We start from the raw sequence: 18,530 nt of genomic DNA, 5'->3' as shown, positions 1-18,530 counted from the left end.
TTTTTTTTAAAGGCCATTGCAGTGATCTTTAAATGCCATTTTTCAGGATAAATTCCATTGATATAACCAATAATCTCCCAACAACAACAACAATCTATATTCAATAATCTACATTGAAGTGTAATACATCTTATAAAATTATTACTTTCTAAAACTCAGTTTTAAGATTTTTTTAAGTTTAAAATGCTTTGCTTTTGACAGTCACGTTGTTCCTTCCAAGGAACAGTTGAGATTTCAGTCACGATACACATTCACGGTCTTGACATTTGTTATAAAACTGAGTTGGCTGATCTCTCAGTGTGCTATACAAAGAATAGTAATTTCATGGATGAGAACAAATTTAGGCTGTGAAAACCAACTGAGAAACATCTCTCCATTACTGTGACCATTTATGTCTCAAATTTATGTATCAGTGAGACGGACTTGCAGAAAGAGCTGAGCATAAGGCTGCTCGGGGAAACTGCATGAATACAGCTTTCAAGCATTAGAGCAGATGAATTGAGAACTGGGCTTTTAGCAGCAGCATAAAACTGATGTCTTTGCTGAGTCCATTAATGGTCAGATTAAATTTTTACAGCCAGCTCAAAGTAATATACCTGTGGGGGGGGGGCATGTTGGTTGCCTCTGCTTATGTAAAAGGTTTTCTCCACAAATAAAACGTTATTAAATTCGGTGCATCTTAGTCAGTGTCTTTCGACATTACTGCAGGACTAATATTGTAATTATGTGTACAATGTGAAAAATTTACTGTTATTTCCATAAACAGTAAGGACTAAAATTCAATATTTGGTTAAAAACATATAAAAGGACATCCAGATACTGGGTATCTGAGAAAATGATTATTAGTATTAAGGATTTGTGATTAGATTTAATTATAAAAATGTATAATATCCAGGTACCGATTAGTATTAATAATTTTCAGTCAAAAGGTAGGTAAATAATGTGAAATATTACTTGATATGCTCACTGATTTTAGAAATAGGTCCTAAAATGATGTGTTTTAAATTAATGCTTATTTGAATTCACAGTAACATCAGCCTATCAATAGTGCGAGCTCGTATATCTTCAATAAATCCCAAACTAAAGACAAAAACACTAAAAGAAAAAGAGTATTTTCATGTATAGAACTGAATGCTCCATGGCCCCAAAACCACTGCCATCAAAAACACATCAGTGAGAAATACCAGTCAAGCACTGAGGTAGATTACCATTAAGATCTACTCTGCACTGTATACTTTATGCATTATGGGAAAGCAAATGTGAGTATTTTATATTTACACAGAAATTACTACAGACTATATGGATACACAATGCATGAAGCTACATATAATCTGTTAGTACATGCAGAAATATTTACACAGTGCAGAAGTAAGGCTGTTTTATGTGTGTGCACACAGCAGCATCAGTACCTATATAGCATGGACCCACAGTGATATGGGTGTGGTATCTATATCTGGCAGTACTGCTTTTAAACATGTGATGGCAGCTCTGGGTCACAGTACTGTGACAGACACAAAAGCCTTTTTATTGACACAGTTCAGCCACTTGATAATTCAGTATCAGTAACAATATACTGCCTCCCTTCATGGCATATTGTAGCTTCAGTAGCTAGACCTTTAAAAAATGATATTACAAGTATCTTAGGAAATACGATGTGTTTTGCAAGGTCCTTTCACAGCATGTGTGTTTCAAAATCGCTCAGATTTATTAGACACAGAGTGGTTTAACTAGCTGTATGAAATATTTCTGACAACACTGACTGTTTGCGTGTGGGTCCATGCATTTCGTTTTGTGTACACGCTCACATGTCAGGCGGCTCATGGGCCTTGAGCTGACAGCACAGCCTGTCAGCCACTGACTGATACATCCCATGTGGCAGACAGGACGAAAACCATCCAGATTTGCAGGAGCCACAAACCCTCAGCGGGACGGGGATATTATCTAGGGCCTGTCAGTGTCGGAGCTGACTGTCATTTAGGCTATACTGTGTTCCACATCTCTTCTTGACATCAGCTACTGTCATGTTTGGATTAAATGTTGTCGCAGAACTGTTTTCGGCATGTAGGAACTAGACATAAACACATAACAGTCGCGGAGCTGAAACGCTGTGCTGCGTTTCTCTTTGCACCGCAAACTTTACAGTGGATTACCCTGGAATTTAATGTTTAAATATTATGATTAACAAGAAAATCTCAAGCCTTGAGCCTTTTTTACCTAACGGCAGAAATGAATAATTCCATAGATTTGCTGACAAAGATGGACTCTAGAGTCCTCCCCTTCAGGATGCCTTTTAAAGTATGATGCATCAGTTGGATGCTAAGAATTAAAGTGGCCTAAGTGGTACTAAGGTGTGGATGATGCAGCTGATGCCGACACGGAAAGTGGTAAATAACAACCCTTCCATCCACTGCGCTTCACTGAAAGTATGTTTTTCAGGGCTCTAAGGGGAAATGTACGGAAGAGATGACTACTCAGGAATCATAGCAAACCTAAATCATACAGAGAAATCTTTGTCCCAGCAGTCATTTTCAATCTCCTGCTAATGGCTAAATGAGGCTATACGAGCCCTAAACTTCCATAATGGCATTTTTTGTAAAGGCTACCACTTCTACATGTGCTTGTTATACACAAGGAGGGATAATCCAGCAAATTTAGTTTGCGTTATGACCGACTCACCATCCTCAACATCTTCCTCCTTGCCAGTCCAGTCCTGGCCAGGCAAACGCCATTCCACTCTATACTTGATAATTGGCACTCCACCCATTGAATCAGGCTCCTCAAACTTTACCACTGCTGTGCTTGAGAAAGGCTCCACTTGTTGAATTACAGGTGATGACGGCACCTCTGCAACGGCAAGCAGGGAAAATAATGTGTTAATACTTTTTTCAGTTTTCCAAAGCTTTTTAAAAAGCAAAAAAAAATTACAGCTTTTCATAAACTGCTTTTAGCTTCCATTGTGCACACTATGTTCTTTGCTCTGCTGCAGTGTGGGGAAAAAGAAAAACAACAAAAAAAGGACTAATATTTAATTTTAGGAATCGGTTTGATTAATTTAAAATAGGTTTCAGAGCTTCATAAACTCTTCTTCAATCGACTAATTTGAAATCTAGCAGCAGCAGCAGCTCTTATCATAGCGGTTTTATATTTCTGGCTGTATTTGCATCTCTATCCTCTCTCTCTCCCTCTTTTCATGAAACTCATTTCAGCTTACTACAAAAATGTTACCATGCTGGAAAAGTGCTCACGTTGTGGCTAAACATAGGATGGTATTTACCACAGTGCAATTTCAGTCCTCACTTGAGATAACAATCACACCCACCTCTGTGAGTACTATGACAAAGGTCCTCACTGACATCATCAGCATTAACTGTTTTCATTTGCGAGGCTTTGTTATCAAACTTAAGAGAAAATGCTTCACATCCATTAATTAACAATTATGACACCAAGTTGCAGCCGTGCTAACTGTGTGCCCGGTACTGAAAGTTTGCAGGGACAGTACAACTTCAGCTCATCCCTGGGATTGATTTAATAACAAAATGAAACTTTCCTCTGTGGACGATGTCATTCTGTTTTTAATCTTTCAGTGGGAAGCCTTTACGATGCTAATCAGTATATTAGTTCTGTGGTACACTGGTCTATTATTTGTGTCCCATGTAAATCACTGGTTAAAAAGTGACAGTTTCTTTTATTCTAGCCTTTTTGTTGCATGTTCATGTCAAGGTAAAACATCTAGATACAGAAAAATGATCAGGTCAATGCACAGAGTATCGCCTTACTGGAAATAAACCCACATGGCTCCAGGGGGATGAAGTCTTTTGACTTTGCTGACATTGTAATACCTTTTTTACCAGCAATACCACCGCCGCCACATACTAAAATCATGATTAAGATATGTGTTTAAACAATTATTCCCCGTTATTATTAATTCATTTGTTTGGTGTAATGAACATTGCAATGAAACAGGTTCACTAGCGAGGCTGAAGCACGTTAATCTTCTTTGATATCAATCTGCTGATAATTAAAAAAAAGCAAACTGGGATGACTATGTCACTGTCAAGAGGGATTAAACTAATTATAAGCTCATCTGCATATGTCTGCACGCGTCCTGGATCTGCTTACCCAATGATTTCTTTAATGATGCCTTTTCTGGACTGAGTACCGTGGCTCAAATAGCTTCGTTTGGTCGAGCTCTTTGCCTCACATTACATGCAAAAATGTTCTCACGGACATAATTGCAGAGAAAAGGTGTGGAGACTTATTTACAGGGTTCTTTTTAGGATAACTCTGTTTGGAAGCAGTCACTTTAGGCATACAGACGAGTTATGCAGCAAATTACAAAAAATACCTCAAAAAGCCTACAGGATATTACACAATGTCAGCACAGGGTGTTACCATAATTAATTTGACCACCCTGCATTTAGACAAGGTCCTGAGCGACCTTCTACTTCTAATGGGTCCAAAGCAATTTGCATACCAAATGAAGCTAACGCGAGAAAATAAGACTTAAAGGGCAGTTCCGCTGTGATTTCAATTTTCTTCCATTGCCTGTCTAGTCTGTGCTCTGAGTGTCTCCAAGTCCTGGTTTGTTTTTCTTCCCTATTTATACTGCAGGATGCCTTTGTGCTTCCTCATACACAAACACAATGCCACTTTTCATTTGTATCCAGGCAATACACGCATATCTTTGCTAGAAGTCTTTTAATCATCTGAAGTCAATTCACACCATCCTGACTACACTTTCACAAGTAGATGCTTCAGATCTGCGCACTGTTGCTCTAAATACAGACAAAGCAGATAAATTAGTTCATCATAAATTCTAAATCTTTCATTCATACTTCTCATTCATTACCACTTGTCTTGCATACAGCAGTGGTTCCATTTGTTCCTGCTCTGCTAGAACTTCTGATGGAGATTTTTTTATACCTTTGCTTCCTAAAATAGCTTCTGATTGCATTCAGAAATTACTTTTACATTTTACTGATAAACTGATTGACCTTTCTCTTGGTTTTACTGGTGAGTTGTCAAAGCATTTGTTTTTAGGTGGTTAGATCCATATTGGGAATATGACTCTAAAATTCAGTCCATGGCAGTGGTTTGTGAAGTTGTTATTTCACTTCTGCATAAAAGACACTGGCCAGCCTGGAAACGTGAAGTCTCGTCATTTCATTATTTAGAGTGTTTCTTTTGTTTCCCCAAGACACTAAAAATTTCACATAAATGGGAGTAATTTCTGGTTAACAAACCTGCTTGGATAAGAAGGAATTCCTTGGATTCAGAACCCATCACATTGGTCGCTGTGCAGTTGTAACTGCCAAAGTCGTTTTGAGAATCAGGGGTAATCTGAAAGACAAAAAGAGACAAAAACACCGAGAAATATCAGGTTATGTCTCAAGTTTTTGGATGTGAACACAAAAAAAAGAAAGAAAAAAAGACTCCGACTATATGCATGACGAACTTAAACACAGTGTAGATCATTAGGGTGTAGTCTCACTTAATGCTTTTCTGCTATTTAGCATTTGTGTTAGATCTGGAGCCTGGTTGGTATGCAGATGCACAGATTTCTTGATTTTAATCATTACCCATTGGTTCATTAACACAGTGTCTAGCAGTTGAGTGTGCTCAACACTAGGCCTATAATTATAGTCCATTTAAAGTTGGTCTGGAACTACTTGTTAGCTTTTAATGCAATCTTTCACGTTACACTTTAATCTCACTGAAACAGTGGCTTATATTAGCCACAATTCATTCTTGTGTAACAAACAGAAGCCTTTTGTGAGCTACGACTCTGTTTTTTTTGTGTGTGCGTTTTTGGATACTTCTCAAAACCAATAAAAAAAACGGAGCTGCGTTCTAAGTAATCTGCCAAACTATGTCAAATATACAGAGCATGTTTGTGTGTTTTGTGCCTCTTTATGTCAGTAGAAATCAGCATTAAGAAGACAGATGCAGCACACCTCAAGGTAGCTGACGGATGGTGTGTTATAGATCTTCATATTAGTGCTGTTGGCAGTGGGCAGCTGGAAGCCGTCTCTGAACCAAACCACCGAGGCTCCGGGATGAGCCTCCACCTCACAACTGATGTTGGCCGGGTTTCCCTCCCATGTATATACTGTCACCGAACCCAGGATCTTTGGAGTATCTGAAGGAATAGACAGGGGAGTGAGGATGCTTGAAACAGATAAGCAGATTGTCAAAGGTTTACTGAAATTACTCAGTGGAAATAAACTGAATCTGACAAGTTAAAGAAAACAACTCTTATGGTTGGCCAAATTTATGCAGATTACTGACAAACCCGTGGAACAAACTCCTTTACTACACATGTGATGCATTATTAGGTAGTGCAGAAAGTAGTACTGGATACTCAATGGGGAGAAAAACAGACGTAACAAAAGAAGACATGCTGGGTGATGTAGGATTCATCAAACAGCACAATAATGACCCAAAATATCTGCAAGATGAAACAGCCAAGATGTAAATACTGCATATAATCAGCTGTATGTGAGTAAAACGTTCACTTTTACAACAGTCTAAATTGAATCCAACAGGAATCTGCTTGTAAAAAGCAGCACTGATTTTTAAGTATGTGCGGTATAATAAAAACTCCAAGCTCTGTTGAAAAGTCTAAAGGACAGAACGGTATCAGTCAGTTGGATATGGCCATTATATCTTGTCACGAATGGCAGTATTTCCTTTCATCCTTGAAGCTCTTCTCCACATTTCTAGCAGCTTTAATCAAGGCTACCAGTAAAAATACTCTATTTAGAATTCATGGCAGCGGAAAAAAGACATGTAAAACACACTCACTACGGGAAAGAAAGCACTCATGGCAATGGTGACAAAAGCTACAGTTTTACAGAATGGTAAACAGATGCTAAATGAATTCTAATGCTTTACTTGTGATCTATAAATTTAATGCCTTTTATGGTATGCATTTATGTTTTACAGCCAACTTGTGCTGGTTTTATAAGACATGAAAATGCTTCAGAGAGTTTATGAATGTGTTACAAATAAAAAAAACATTATAACTAATAATTATAAATTAGCACAACCACTTAGTTTAAAGAAATAGCACTGCTCGGGGTTTGATGACCAGATTATTTTTCTTTGATTTCTTTAATCTTATATGTGCCTGTAGCATACTTATGGATTATGCAGCAAAAATCAAATAAACGACTGAAACCAAGCAACAGTTTGACCAAGCTATTTTCACTTCCTACATGAAATGAGTTGATACCATATAGCCAAACCTGTTACACTGCACCCCAATTTTTGACAGGAAAACAGACAAGAGTAAAGGTAACGGTAAAGTTAATTAATTCTTCCCTTCATTGTTTCCTTTTAAAATCTCCTGCTCAAATCACTGAGCATTGATTTTAAATTCAGTGAAGTATGCTTTGCTTCACGAGCGCCGTAAAATGCAGTGGCCCCTGACACTGCCAGGGCTTTACTTCTGACCCTAGATCCTTTAAAAGTCTGCAGCATGCTGCGGCTGGGATTGATGGACAAGGCTGAGTCAATAGATGTTCCATCTCCTGCAGCTCTGATTAGATTCTCACTCTTTCTGTCAGTGCTGCTTTTGGTCTCATTGACTCTATAGGGCCTGCGACCTGCCTGTTTGATTTCTGCAGGCTGCTAGCCTGGTATAGGTGAACATAGGAGGAATGCATCTGCCACATAGGGTTCATACATATCAAGTAGGCTGCATAGAGCTCATGTATATTAAATAGATTGTTATATGATATCATTATGGGCACTGTGCAAAGTGCATACAAATGCAATAGTTATACAAAAATGATGACAGCGTCACATTTGCATGACTAGTACATTCATACAAAAGTGGCAGCAACAGCGATACTTACTACACATAATACAAAGACTGCATTACTATTAGAAGGAATTTAGTCTTTTTTAGTGGAACACTGAAATAATACTCCATAAAACTCCCAACCAAAAAACCCTGAACTGTTTTACATTCAAAGTGTTTCCTGTTCAGCTTCTTTGGGGAATTAATCTGTAGTATGAATTCGTTTTTCTTTCTCTCATTGATCTGTCAGTTTCATACAATATGTAATCAATATCAGTATCGCAGAAAGAAATGCTGTCTTATGCCCATACACCAAGTAGGTGAATTAGCTTGTCTTTGGCTATCAGGACATCCTAACTTGAATGAATAATTGGCCATTGCAGGGGTTATTCTTCAATAGAACTACAAGCACCTAACAATGGCTCTGTGCAGCCTCAATACTAAAATATCATCATGCTTGCTGATATTCAGCTGTTAACAACCGCAGGGGGAAAAAGCCATGCATAAGTCTGTAATAAAAAGCAAAATCTAGAGTTACAATTTCTAATTCTCCATCCAGCAGGACTAGGAGAATCAGAAAGAGTATGTAACAGGTGACCTGCTTGGAGCTCAAACAGTGTTTTCATTAGACATTCATGTTAAACAAACTTCAACCTCTGACAAAATGGAAGTCAAACAGAAAGGACATTAACACTTTCCTATCAGTCCTTCAGGAACAAACCTAGACATGCTCAGCCTAGCTAATGGGATCATGCTGTGAGGCAGATAGGAACTTCCATGCTTCGATAACGTCTCCATTGTGTGAGTGGGTGAGCGGTGATAGAGGGGACAGTGAGTGAGAGCTGTGCCCACGACAAAGCACCTTTTCTTATCGATAATTGCTTGGCAACAGTAAATCAGCTACCTGATAATTTGATGATTACTCTAGCAAGCCCTTAAACATCTCTATCAATGCTGAATTGTGATTATATCTCTAAGCAAATTACAAGCGCACTGAGCACAGGGGCATATTAATCCAATTAAGCATCCATTGGCCTTATTTCCCTCTCTCTCTCTCTCTCTCTCTCTCTCTCTCTCTCTCTCTATCTTTTTTTTTGTTAATTAAGTAACATTTGATAGGCGTCAAAATGAGATCAAGTATAATTTTATACACATCAAAGCACTAGTTTATAGTTTGGTGCTGATGGAGCATTAAACCATCACCAGGGTACATACACTGTACTATTAGGGTCATTTTGTTTTTTCTTGGTGCTGTAGCACAGCGGTCCCCAATCCCCGGGCCTCGGACAGGTACCGGTCCGTGAGTCGTTTGGTACCGGGCCGCGAGAGTTGAGGCTCAGTGTGAAATGTATGGTTTTCAGGGTTTTTATCGGTTTTCAGCGTTATTTTGTTATCGTTTTTATCGTTAACTCGTGTTTTCCTGGGTCTTTTCACGTGTGTTATGAATAAATCTTCTTTTTTTCGGTACCGGTACTAGTTTTATTTTGTTGTATTTATCCGCGACACCTTAAAGGCCGGTCCGTGAAAATATTGTCGGGCATAAACTGGTCCGTGGCGCAAAAAAGGTTGGAGACCGCTGCTGTAGCACACTGGAGCTTTGTAGTGTCTATATAAAAAAATCAAACTGGTTGAAATTGTAATTCTCTTGGTACACCGCCCTAAAGATCAAAGGGGCCAACAGTCTCGCACTGTTGACCCTTACTTGGAGTGTCACAGACTCTCACGGTTGACCAGCTGCAGAAAGTACAATTTAGGCTTTACAGCATTTCTTGCAAGCTTCAAAGAACATGTCCAGTCCTGCAAAGACAGATGTGAAAAATGCCCACGATTAAGATCCAGAAACAGTTTTATCTAACTTATTTTTAGTCCTACGTGAAACAACGTCAGCTACACTATGGAGTATATTCAAATACTGTTGTTCAAAAATAAAGGGAAGTTTAAAATGTGCTGTGTGCCCCTGAGTGGACCTTTTGACTGGTACCATGCAAAGATGGATGATGAATGTTAACTCTCCATCAAAGGTAATGTGACTGTCCCTGATGGGCTGAGACAAATGCAACCATATGACAGAAGGAAGATGCTGAAAAATGACCAAACTTCAGTCAAGAGAACATCTGAGATGATCCATCCACAACACGAGGTTAGTCATTGATATGCTGCTGTGCGCTCTGGATGATTCTGAACTGAAATCTTAGTTCGCCTCTGATTGATTCTTCATGTGTGGCAAACTGTGAGCCAATGGGCTGTAGCTACATTGTAAGGTTTTAAAAACTGAGCTTAAAGGGACACTGCACATGAGTAGTGCTAATGGAAAGCCAGAGAGGCTGACAATGACCATAGATTGTTTTTAGAGGCTTCTTCATATCAAATAAAAGAAGATAGATATTAAAAAGACATCAGTAAGAACTAGGATCCAAAAGCAGGGTTGATACCTGATTTCCTGAAGAGTTGTTCTTAATTACCTGTAACTGCTGTAGTACATTTAAAAACACTTACGACACAATGTTATAAGAATGTTATTTTAAATTTAGACATATGGAAGTTTGCTTTTGTTTCTTTTGTGCTGTTAAGTCATTTTTAATGCATCAGCTAATTTGAGAATGGGCTTGAAGATGATACCCTCACCCTTAAGGACTTTAACTGATCTTGTTACTATCTGCGATAACATTGGTCACCTTTCTCACTCACTATGTGCTAACAGACGTCTCCGCATTGAATCATACTTGTTATTAATCTCTGTCTCTCTTCCACAGCATGTCTTTATCCTGTCTTCCTTCTCTCACCCCAAATGGTCGCAGCAGATGGCCCCGCCCCTCCCTGAGCCTGGTTCTGTTGGAGGTTCCTTCCTGCAAAAGGGAGTTTTTCCTTCCCACTGTCGCCAAAGTGCTTGCTCATAGGGGGTCATATGATTGTTGGGTTTTTCTCTGTATGTATTATTATAGGGTCTACCTTACAAAATAAAGTGCCTTGAGGCGACTGGTGTTGTGATTTGCCGCTGTATAAATAAAACTGAATTGAATTGAAAATTGATACTGTCAACAGCTTGGTATAAACTAAATAATAATGAAGTAATGGTAGACAAACCAAGCACAGTTTATCTAATGTTTGCTACACCTGACAACACACATTGCCTCTTTAATGTCTAAATGCTTTTCTATCCTCTCTTTGTGAAACCAGCTCAAGGTTTTGGTGTCACACTGAGACCTTCCATCTAGAGACACCTTTTTGAATAAGCATTAAACATGCATATGAGGATATATATCTGTGTGAGATGAGAAAAAGATTTCCACATGCAAGGCAGCCACAAGGCAGCAGTGGTTTAAATCGATGTCATGAGTATCAAGTTATTCTTGACTGGAGAGACATGCTCTCTTGCTCTTACTGTTAAATTGCTAGTGCTATAGATTTCCTTGCCTACAGCTAAAACCATCAGCTAAAGAACAAAACCCGAGAAAGTTCTCTAGGTGCTGTCAGAAACCATTTTTGGAGACAGAGAAAAAAAAAGATCCAGTGCCTGAGCACAGATAGAAGTCGAAAAAAACATCTGGGCTCCATATATGGAAAGAAATGAATTACTGCAGGAACAAACTGACCTTCACTGCCTGATAAATCAGTATATTGTATCACGGTTAACAGATTTTCGTAATTTAACAATAGTAACTAACACTTTTAACATGCTCTTTGAAGACTGTTTTTTGGCTGATGCAACAACTTATAAAAGATAAATGTAGCAACAGAGTTTCCATAAAAGAATTCTTTTAGACACTACTCCTACCCCGTTTCCAACAGACTAAAATGAAACGTTAAAACGATGACATTTTATTAAGCAGATGTCAGCAGCAACAGCAGCTCTTATCAGTTTCATATTTGTACATATAACAGTGCAAACTTATGGTTATCTGTGTTGACAGCAAAGATAAACCACTGGAGCGTGCGGCCAGGCAGAGTTTTGTGACTTACAGCGGACTTCCAGGTACATGTGCCGGGCGTCCTGGCCGATGGAGTTGCTGGCGGTGCAGAGGTACTGTCCAGCATATGTGAACTGGACATTTTTCAAGGTGAGAGAGGACACCCGTGCATGACTGCGCACCACCACATTTCTATCAAGGCTCTATAAAGAAGAAGAGAAAGAAATTATTCTCACTTATAAACAGGTAGTTTTATATAAAACAGGGCTAAAGGGTCAGTCTGTATTTGTTGTTTTGCTAGCGCAAATGGGACAAATGAGTAGAAGATAAAGTGGGAACTATAAACTGAGAAAGCAAGAGTTAAAAAAAAGAAAAAAAATGTGACGACTGACTGACAGGTGAGCCATGTGAACTGCAGTGCAGAAATACCACAAGAACAGCAGGATGGAGACAACATAAAAGCTACAACTGCAATGAACTCTTCTGAGAGAGAATTTAGTATTCCTTGGATGAGCTGATAAGGCTAAATTTATTCTATGTTTTTTTTGTTTGTGTGAAGCGAGTGCCACAGGAGCAAACAAATCCTTCCTTTAAATCCTAAAAAAAATAACGTTAGTTATAAAAATCTTACAAATATGCTGCTAAAATTTATTCTTTTCTCATATATATATATAAACAGCAACAGACTGGACATCCTGGCCTCTGAAAAACTATTGCTGGGATAACTATTAAACCAGCGTCAGAGCCCTGGCTAATAACCTGCAAACTCGATTGCTGTCCTTACCATTTAGCAGTCTGGTTGCAGGGTTACAGGCAGTCTAATTGCACTTGGAACAGTATAACTGCACTTTTAACAAACAGCTTGTTAAATCTGGTTTGTATTTGTATTAAGAGATCACATTTATTAGCCTGCCTACTGAGCTAATACTGCTATTCCAAGCATGTGTTATGCCTTACTTAGAGTGATCTCTTAACAGCTGTGCAGCTGACATCAAAAGTGGCCCAAAGACCTCACTTGTTTTTTTTAACAAATGCAGTGGATCCTAGCTTCTCTCTGTTGTGCATGTAACCTGATGCAAATACAAGCCCAAAGCAGAGGGGGGGCTTCAAGTTCTGCACCGTTTTTGCGAAGACAAAAAGTATATTTGTTTTGAAATCGCATGGTGAAAGTCAGTAGGTGAAAAAAACAACATCGGTAATAAAAAGAAGCCCTATGAAATGATTAATAAAACTGCAAGCCTATAAAACCCATGGCTGTTAAAAAAACCCTGTAACAGTTTATCTTCCCTTTGGGGGACACAGGCGACACAAAAAGGAGATATACATCTTCGTTCTAGGTGCCATAGTATTTGCTTTTTATTTTAGGCATTCTAGCTAGAGCTTCGGCGTGCAAAGCTCTGGCCGGTAAACTAGAATATAGATGTAGTATATAACCGAGTCATATTTGTTGTGTAAGTATTACGCCAAAAACAGCTTTTCTTTGCAGAGCAGGGTGACGCAGATGTGGCAGAAATATTTCTGCTGTTTACGGAAGATCTGAGGGAGTGTCCTGGAACATTTTGAAAGGGCAGCATTAATCTTGTCTTACTGCAGTAACACAGGAAAGAGCTGTACTGGGTACACTGCTGGAATATAAACAGGAAAAAAGGTTAATAGAGAATAATGCTTTAATGATACAGCACAGGTAGCAGGGAGAGGGGAGACCTTTGAACAGGATTCATTCATTAACCAAATCATTTTAATTACAAAAATGAATTATGGTGGTAGACTTGTAAGGCGATGTATGGACAGGATTTTTTCAGTGTCTTGTATTTTGCAGTCACTGCTGATTTGATCTGCAGAGCAAATCTTTGTACATGTGTTTTGCTTGTCGTACATTCTGTCCAGCAAGTGTTACATGAAGAGGGAGACTGTCAGGCATAACATGCACAGGCTCTGTCTGTGTATTCATTAGATGTAGATCTGCTATTCTCAGCAATCACGGTGTGAGAGACATTTATGCTTTATCTTCCCAAAACACTAGCTCAATAAAACGATGTTAGCGCTGTATTAATAACATGCTGAAATTTTATAACCACCTCCTCCTCTGAAAAAAATGAGGCAGTTTAGGCAGCTAAAAATAGAACTTTTTAACAAAGCAGATGTCGGCGAGCTGAGCCAACGGTTTAAAAAAATGGACTCTACTACATCAAGAATTCAGCTCATGATTAACTGTCTCCCAATTTGGTATCAGGATCCTTTAACACAACGTGGCACATGAAGATATATATTTGTGGAGAACACCTGAAGGACAGGACAAACCTGTGCCTCCTCCAAAAATTTAACTTTGAAACTACTGGGAGTGGTCCTTGTCAACTTTAATTTCTAGAATGTTGATTTATGGAGCACCCTGATGGCCCAGGGGTTAAAGGAACAGAACATGAATATACAAAGGTGTAGGCTATTCATTTTTTTTAATCCAGCCTGGGACTTGTGTTGCTTGCTTATCATTCCCCATCTATTTCTGTCCTTAATTCTTTTAATTTCTCCACTGTCAAATCTTTCATCAAGGAGAAGTATACCAAGAAAACTAAGTGCAATTTCTCTACTTGGCATTCTCAAGCCCTCCAAAGTGTTGAGGCGGGAAAAAGGTTACAATTTTAAGACAACGGTTAATTTAAGGCATCGGTTAACAAAAGGCAAATGGTAAATAGAGTTCTATTAAAACATTTCCTTTATCTATAATTGTCTTTACTTAACATGCATCGAGTTGCTAAAAGAAAAACAAGCAGTCAACAACATGGTCATATGATCTTCTTATGAGTTGAAAATCAGTCAGTAGGCAGGTTATAATAATCAGACTTTTATCTGGTTTAAGTGTCAAACTGTCTTCCAAAGTGCACTTCTTAATGAAATAAAGATAAAGTGAAAGGGTTTTGCTGTTGTCCTTAGCATAATTTCACCTTTCATGTTCGATTGTCTTCTATGACTAATTGTTTAATGACTGCTTTTTAGGGTTGCTGATTAACACCTGTCAGCTCGGTTCACCTAACGTCCAATGAAAGCAAGGCCGACGCTATTACTGAAGATCTGTTCGATCCATTCTGTGCTGCAATAAGTACATTCGCTGACAGCTGACTTTCTGTGTGGGCCTACAAGAAAAATATTTAATGGGCTCGTTTGTTCACATCTAACTCTATGGCTTTATTCTTGGAATTTATTGAAGTAGTCTGCATGATTCACAGTTCAAAGTACCTGGGCCTAGGTGCAGCCCCTCAGTCTAAAACAGGCAAATGTAGATCCCTTACTCCTCCCTTTAGGATAGCTTTCTTCATATAGGTCTTTGCATAGGTCTGTGCTAAGGAATAGCTGCTCTCATTGACATCATACAAAGCCAAAAAAAAGCTTCTTTCAACTGAGATGCAGTCTTTAGCCTTACCTCTTTGCTCACATGTATTCCTACATAACACTGAACTCTTTAATTTAACTTAAGGCATCTTTCATAGATCAAGTACAAAACAGTAAAGCTTAAAAATCTTACACTCAACAAAAATATAAACGCAACACCTTTGTTACTGCTCCCATTCCCCATGGGATGGACGTAGAGACCTAAAATTCATTCCAGATACACAATATAACCATCCCTCCCAAACAGTGGTCACAAATCAGTCCAAATGTGTGGTAGTGGGCACATCTGCTATATTGAGATAATCCATCCCACCTCACAGGTGTGCCACATCAGGATGCTGATCTGACATCATGAGTAGTGCACAGGTGTACCTCAGACTGCCCACAACAAAAGGCCACCCTGGAATGTGCAGTTTTTTGCGCTATTGGGGGTCTGGGGACCCAGAACCGGTCAGTATCTGGTGTGACCACCATTTGCCTCATGCAGTGCAACACATCGTCGCATGGAGTCTATCAGATTGTCAATTGTGGCCTGTGGAATGTTGGTCCACTCCACTTCAATGGCTGTGCGAGGTTGTTGGATATTCGTGGGAACTGGTACACGCTGTCGTATACGCCGGTCAAGCACATCCCGAACATGCTCAATGGGTGACATGTCCGGTGAGTATGCTGGCCATGCAAGAACTGGGACATTCTCAGCTGCCATCTGCCCTGAACAATGTGAACCATGATTCATCCGTGAAGCGCACACCTCTCCAACGTGCCAGACGCCATCGAATGTGAGCATTTGCCCACACAAGTCTGTTACGGCGACGAGCTGGAGTCAGGTCAAGACCCCGATGAGGACGACGGGCATGCAGTTGAGCGTCCCTGAGACGGTTTCTGACAGTTTGTGCAGAAATTGTTTGGTTGTGCAAACCAATTGTTCCAGCAGCTGTCTGGGTGGCTGGTCTCAGACGATCTTGGAGGTGAACCTGCTGGATGTGGAGGTCCTGGGCTGGTGTGGTTACACGAGGTCTGCGGTTGTGAGGCCGGTTGGATGTGCTGCCATATTCTCTGAAACGCCTGTGGAGACGGCTTATGGTTGAGAAATGAACATTCAATGCACGGGCGACAGATCTGGTTGACATTCCTGCTGTCAGCATGCCAATTGCACGCTCCCTCATTGCTTGTGGCATCTGTGGCATTTTGCTGTGAGACAAAACTGCACATTCCAGGGTGGCCTTTTGTTGTGGGCAGTCTGAGGTACACCTGTGCACTACTCATGATGTCAGATCAGCATCCTGATGTGGCACACCTGTGAGGTGGGATGGATTATCTCAATATAGCAGATGTGCCCACTACCACACATTTGGACTGATTTGTGACCACTGTTTGGGAGGGATGGTTATATTGTGTATCTGGAATGAATTTTAGGTCTCTACGTCCATCCCATGGGGAATGGGAGCAGTAACAAAGGTGTTGCGTTTATATTTTTGTTGAGTGTATGTACAACATGAAATTCAACATGTAAATACTGGAAGCAAGCAAAAGCATCAGTAAATCACTAGAACAAAGTAATAGCAACAATAAAAACACCAAAGAAGTAGTCTTTAATTGAACTTCTGTAATGAAGTGCACAGTCAAGGATGTCAAGTACTGAAAAATCTGTAGTGACCCTTGGATTAGACTGGGCTCAGAGAGGTAAGAAAAAATGTGAAAGTGCTCCCGCTAAAACATAAAAGCATAGGTCACAGCAGTAGATCCATAAAACGCAACTTAAAACCCAGTCAACAGCCCAACAAGGTGACATGATTATTGTCAGATGCTGGGATAAGGCTATGTTAAACAGGCGTGTGGAAAAAAACTTCGCAGCATTACATCAGCAGGAAATGAGTGCTATGACTGATTGAAGCACGTTATTGAAGCCAGTTAGGACAAACTTGTCAAAACTCTGAATCTGTGTGTTATGGATGCTGAATATGACAGTTAATTCTTAGCTTGGTTCCTTGTCACAGTGGTGAGTGAAGTGAGCTGATTGTACTGTGTCAGTTCTATCCAAAGGTAGTAATTGTTTTTGCAGCAGGCCAAGAGTTTGCATGTTTTTCCTTTGTGCCAAACAACAGAACAGGAAGCTCAAGTGCTTTGGGATTTTTTAAAAATGCAAACACACTTGGCATCCTTAAGCTTACCCTGTAAAAATGCTTGTTAATGCCATTCTAAGAGTTCTACCTAAACATGAGCCTTAAAAGTGGACAATGCAAACAGAATTCTGTCAACCTTCTTTGTATTAGAGGTTGAAAAAAAACCTCTCAAATCCTGGAGAAACAAAATCAAAACTCTCTACTTGGCTACATATGATCAGGGGCAAGGAAGACTTTTTTTTTCCCATTTGGGTGAGCTGACCTAGTGAGACCACAGTATAAATGAGGCCCCAAGGTGACTGAATGAGGCAGCTACTTCAGTGCACAGTTGAAGCAAAAACATGCAGGCCCCTGGCCCATGACAGAAGGCTACACCATTAAAATCCATTCTGTTATTTGCTAGAGTTTGGTGAGTTAGAGTTAGTTTGCTCACAGCAGAGCAGACAGTGTGTTTTTTTTGGTGTCCAGCTGCTGATCAATCAACAATACAGGATTTATCTTTTTTTTCACGCAAAGTCTGAGCATTCACCACACTGTGCAGCAGGAAACAAAGAATGGAGCTACTTGGTCTACACCGAGATGCCTGCGTCTCACATGGAAATTTGTTGACAAAAATAAACAGTGATAAACTAATGGAGCAAGTCTAAATGTATACTGGAACTAAATGTATTAAATGAACTGTACTACGTGGCTATTAGTCTACACATTAAGCGCAAAACTAAATATGGTGCATATTAAATGTGGGCTGAGTGATAACACTTCTGCTCTGCAAACAAAAACAAAAAAAGGTGGTGGGGGTAAAAGTGGTAGTCTATGATGCAAGTCTGGGCTAGTACATCTAGAATCAGGCTACGATATTTGGTAGCCATACCTCGTATGTGTCTGGTCGAGTCCAAGAGGCCTAGAGAGGACAGAAGCAAAGAGGCAAAGACAAACAGCGACACAGTGGAACAAAGTGAGCTTTTGGAAATGACCCACATAGAACGAATGCAGACTGGCTTCAATGTGCAATGACTGAATCTTTTAAATACCGTTCCATGGTTTTGTTTTAGATTGTTAAAGCAAAATCAAGCAAATACATTGTTGCCAATTAATTTCCAGAATATCTACAAGCGCGTTTTCTCCGTTCTTGGTAGTTTCTGGTTTTTATCTGTCTTTTAAATGCTATCAATCATAGTTTACTTTGTTTTTGCAATGCACAACATGTTAAAGATGGAAGTAGCCTTTAGGCATGAAGAGGTAAGCAGATTGCACATAATGACTTCAGTAAGCACTGTCCTTAATAAGAAATGCTCATAAAATATTCAC

The 18,530-nt window shown here is 39.5% G+C and overlaps 1 protein-coding gene across 15 annotated transcripts in view; it reads right to left on the bottom strand.

Annotated features, from left to right (window-relative positions):
• The window catches only part of ncam1a (neural cell adhesion molecule 1a), a 265,208-nt gene that overhangs the window by 41,982 nt on the left and 204,696 nt on the right, over positions 1–18,530 (bottom strand). For 9 of the 15 annotated variants that reach the window (XM_005916089.3, XM_005916087.3, XM_005916084.3 and 6 more), the window contains exons 9-13: positions 18,094–18,123; positions 11,765–11,915; positions 5,955–6,139; positions 5,244–5,340; positions 2,677–2,844 (exon numbers count right to left, since the gene is read on the bottom strand). In XM_005916089.3, coding sequence (XP_005916151.1) covers positions 2,677–2,844; positions 5,244–5,340; positions 5,955–6,139; positions 11,765–11,915; positions 18,094–18,123 — 631 coding nt within the window. The remainder of the gene's footprint in view (positions 1–2,676; positions 2,845–5,243; positions 5,341–5,954; positions 6,140–11,764; positions 11,916–18,093; positions 18,124–18,530) is intronic. The other 6 variants (XM_005916086.3, XM_005916091.3, XM_042218311.1 and 3 more) reach the window with 1 other exon arrangement.

Source organism: Haplochromis burtoni, unplaced genomic scaffold (genome assembly GCF_018398535.1).
Source record: "Haplochromis burtoni strain Fernald_Lab_line unplaced genomic scaffold, NCSU_Asbu1 Contig_17, whole genome shotgun sequence".
NCBI lineage: Eukaryota > Metazoa > Chordata > Actinopteri > Cichliformes > Cichlidae > Haplochromis > Haplochromis burtoni.
The sequence above is the reverse complement of the archived record's forward strand: the minus strand, read 5'-3'. Positions and strand labels throughout refer to the sequence as shown.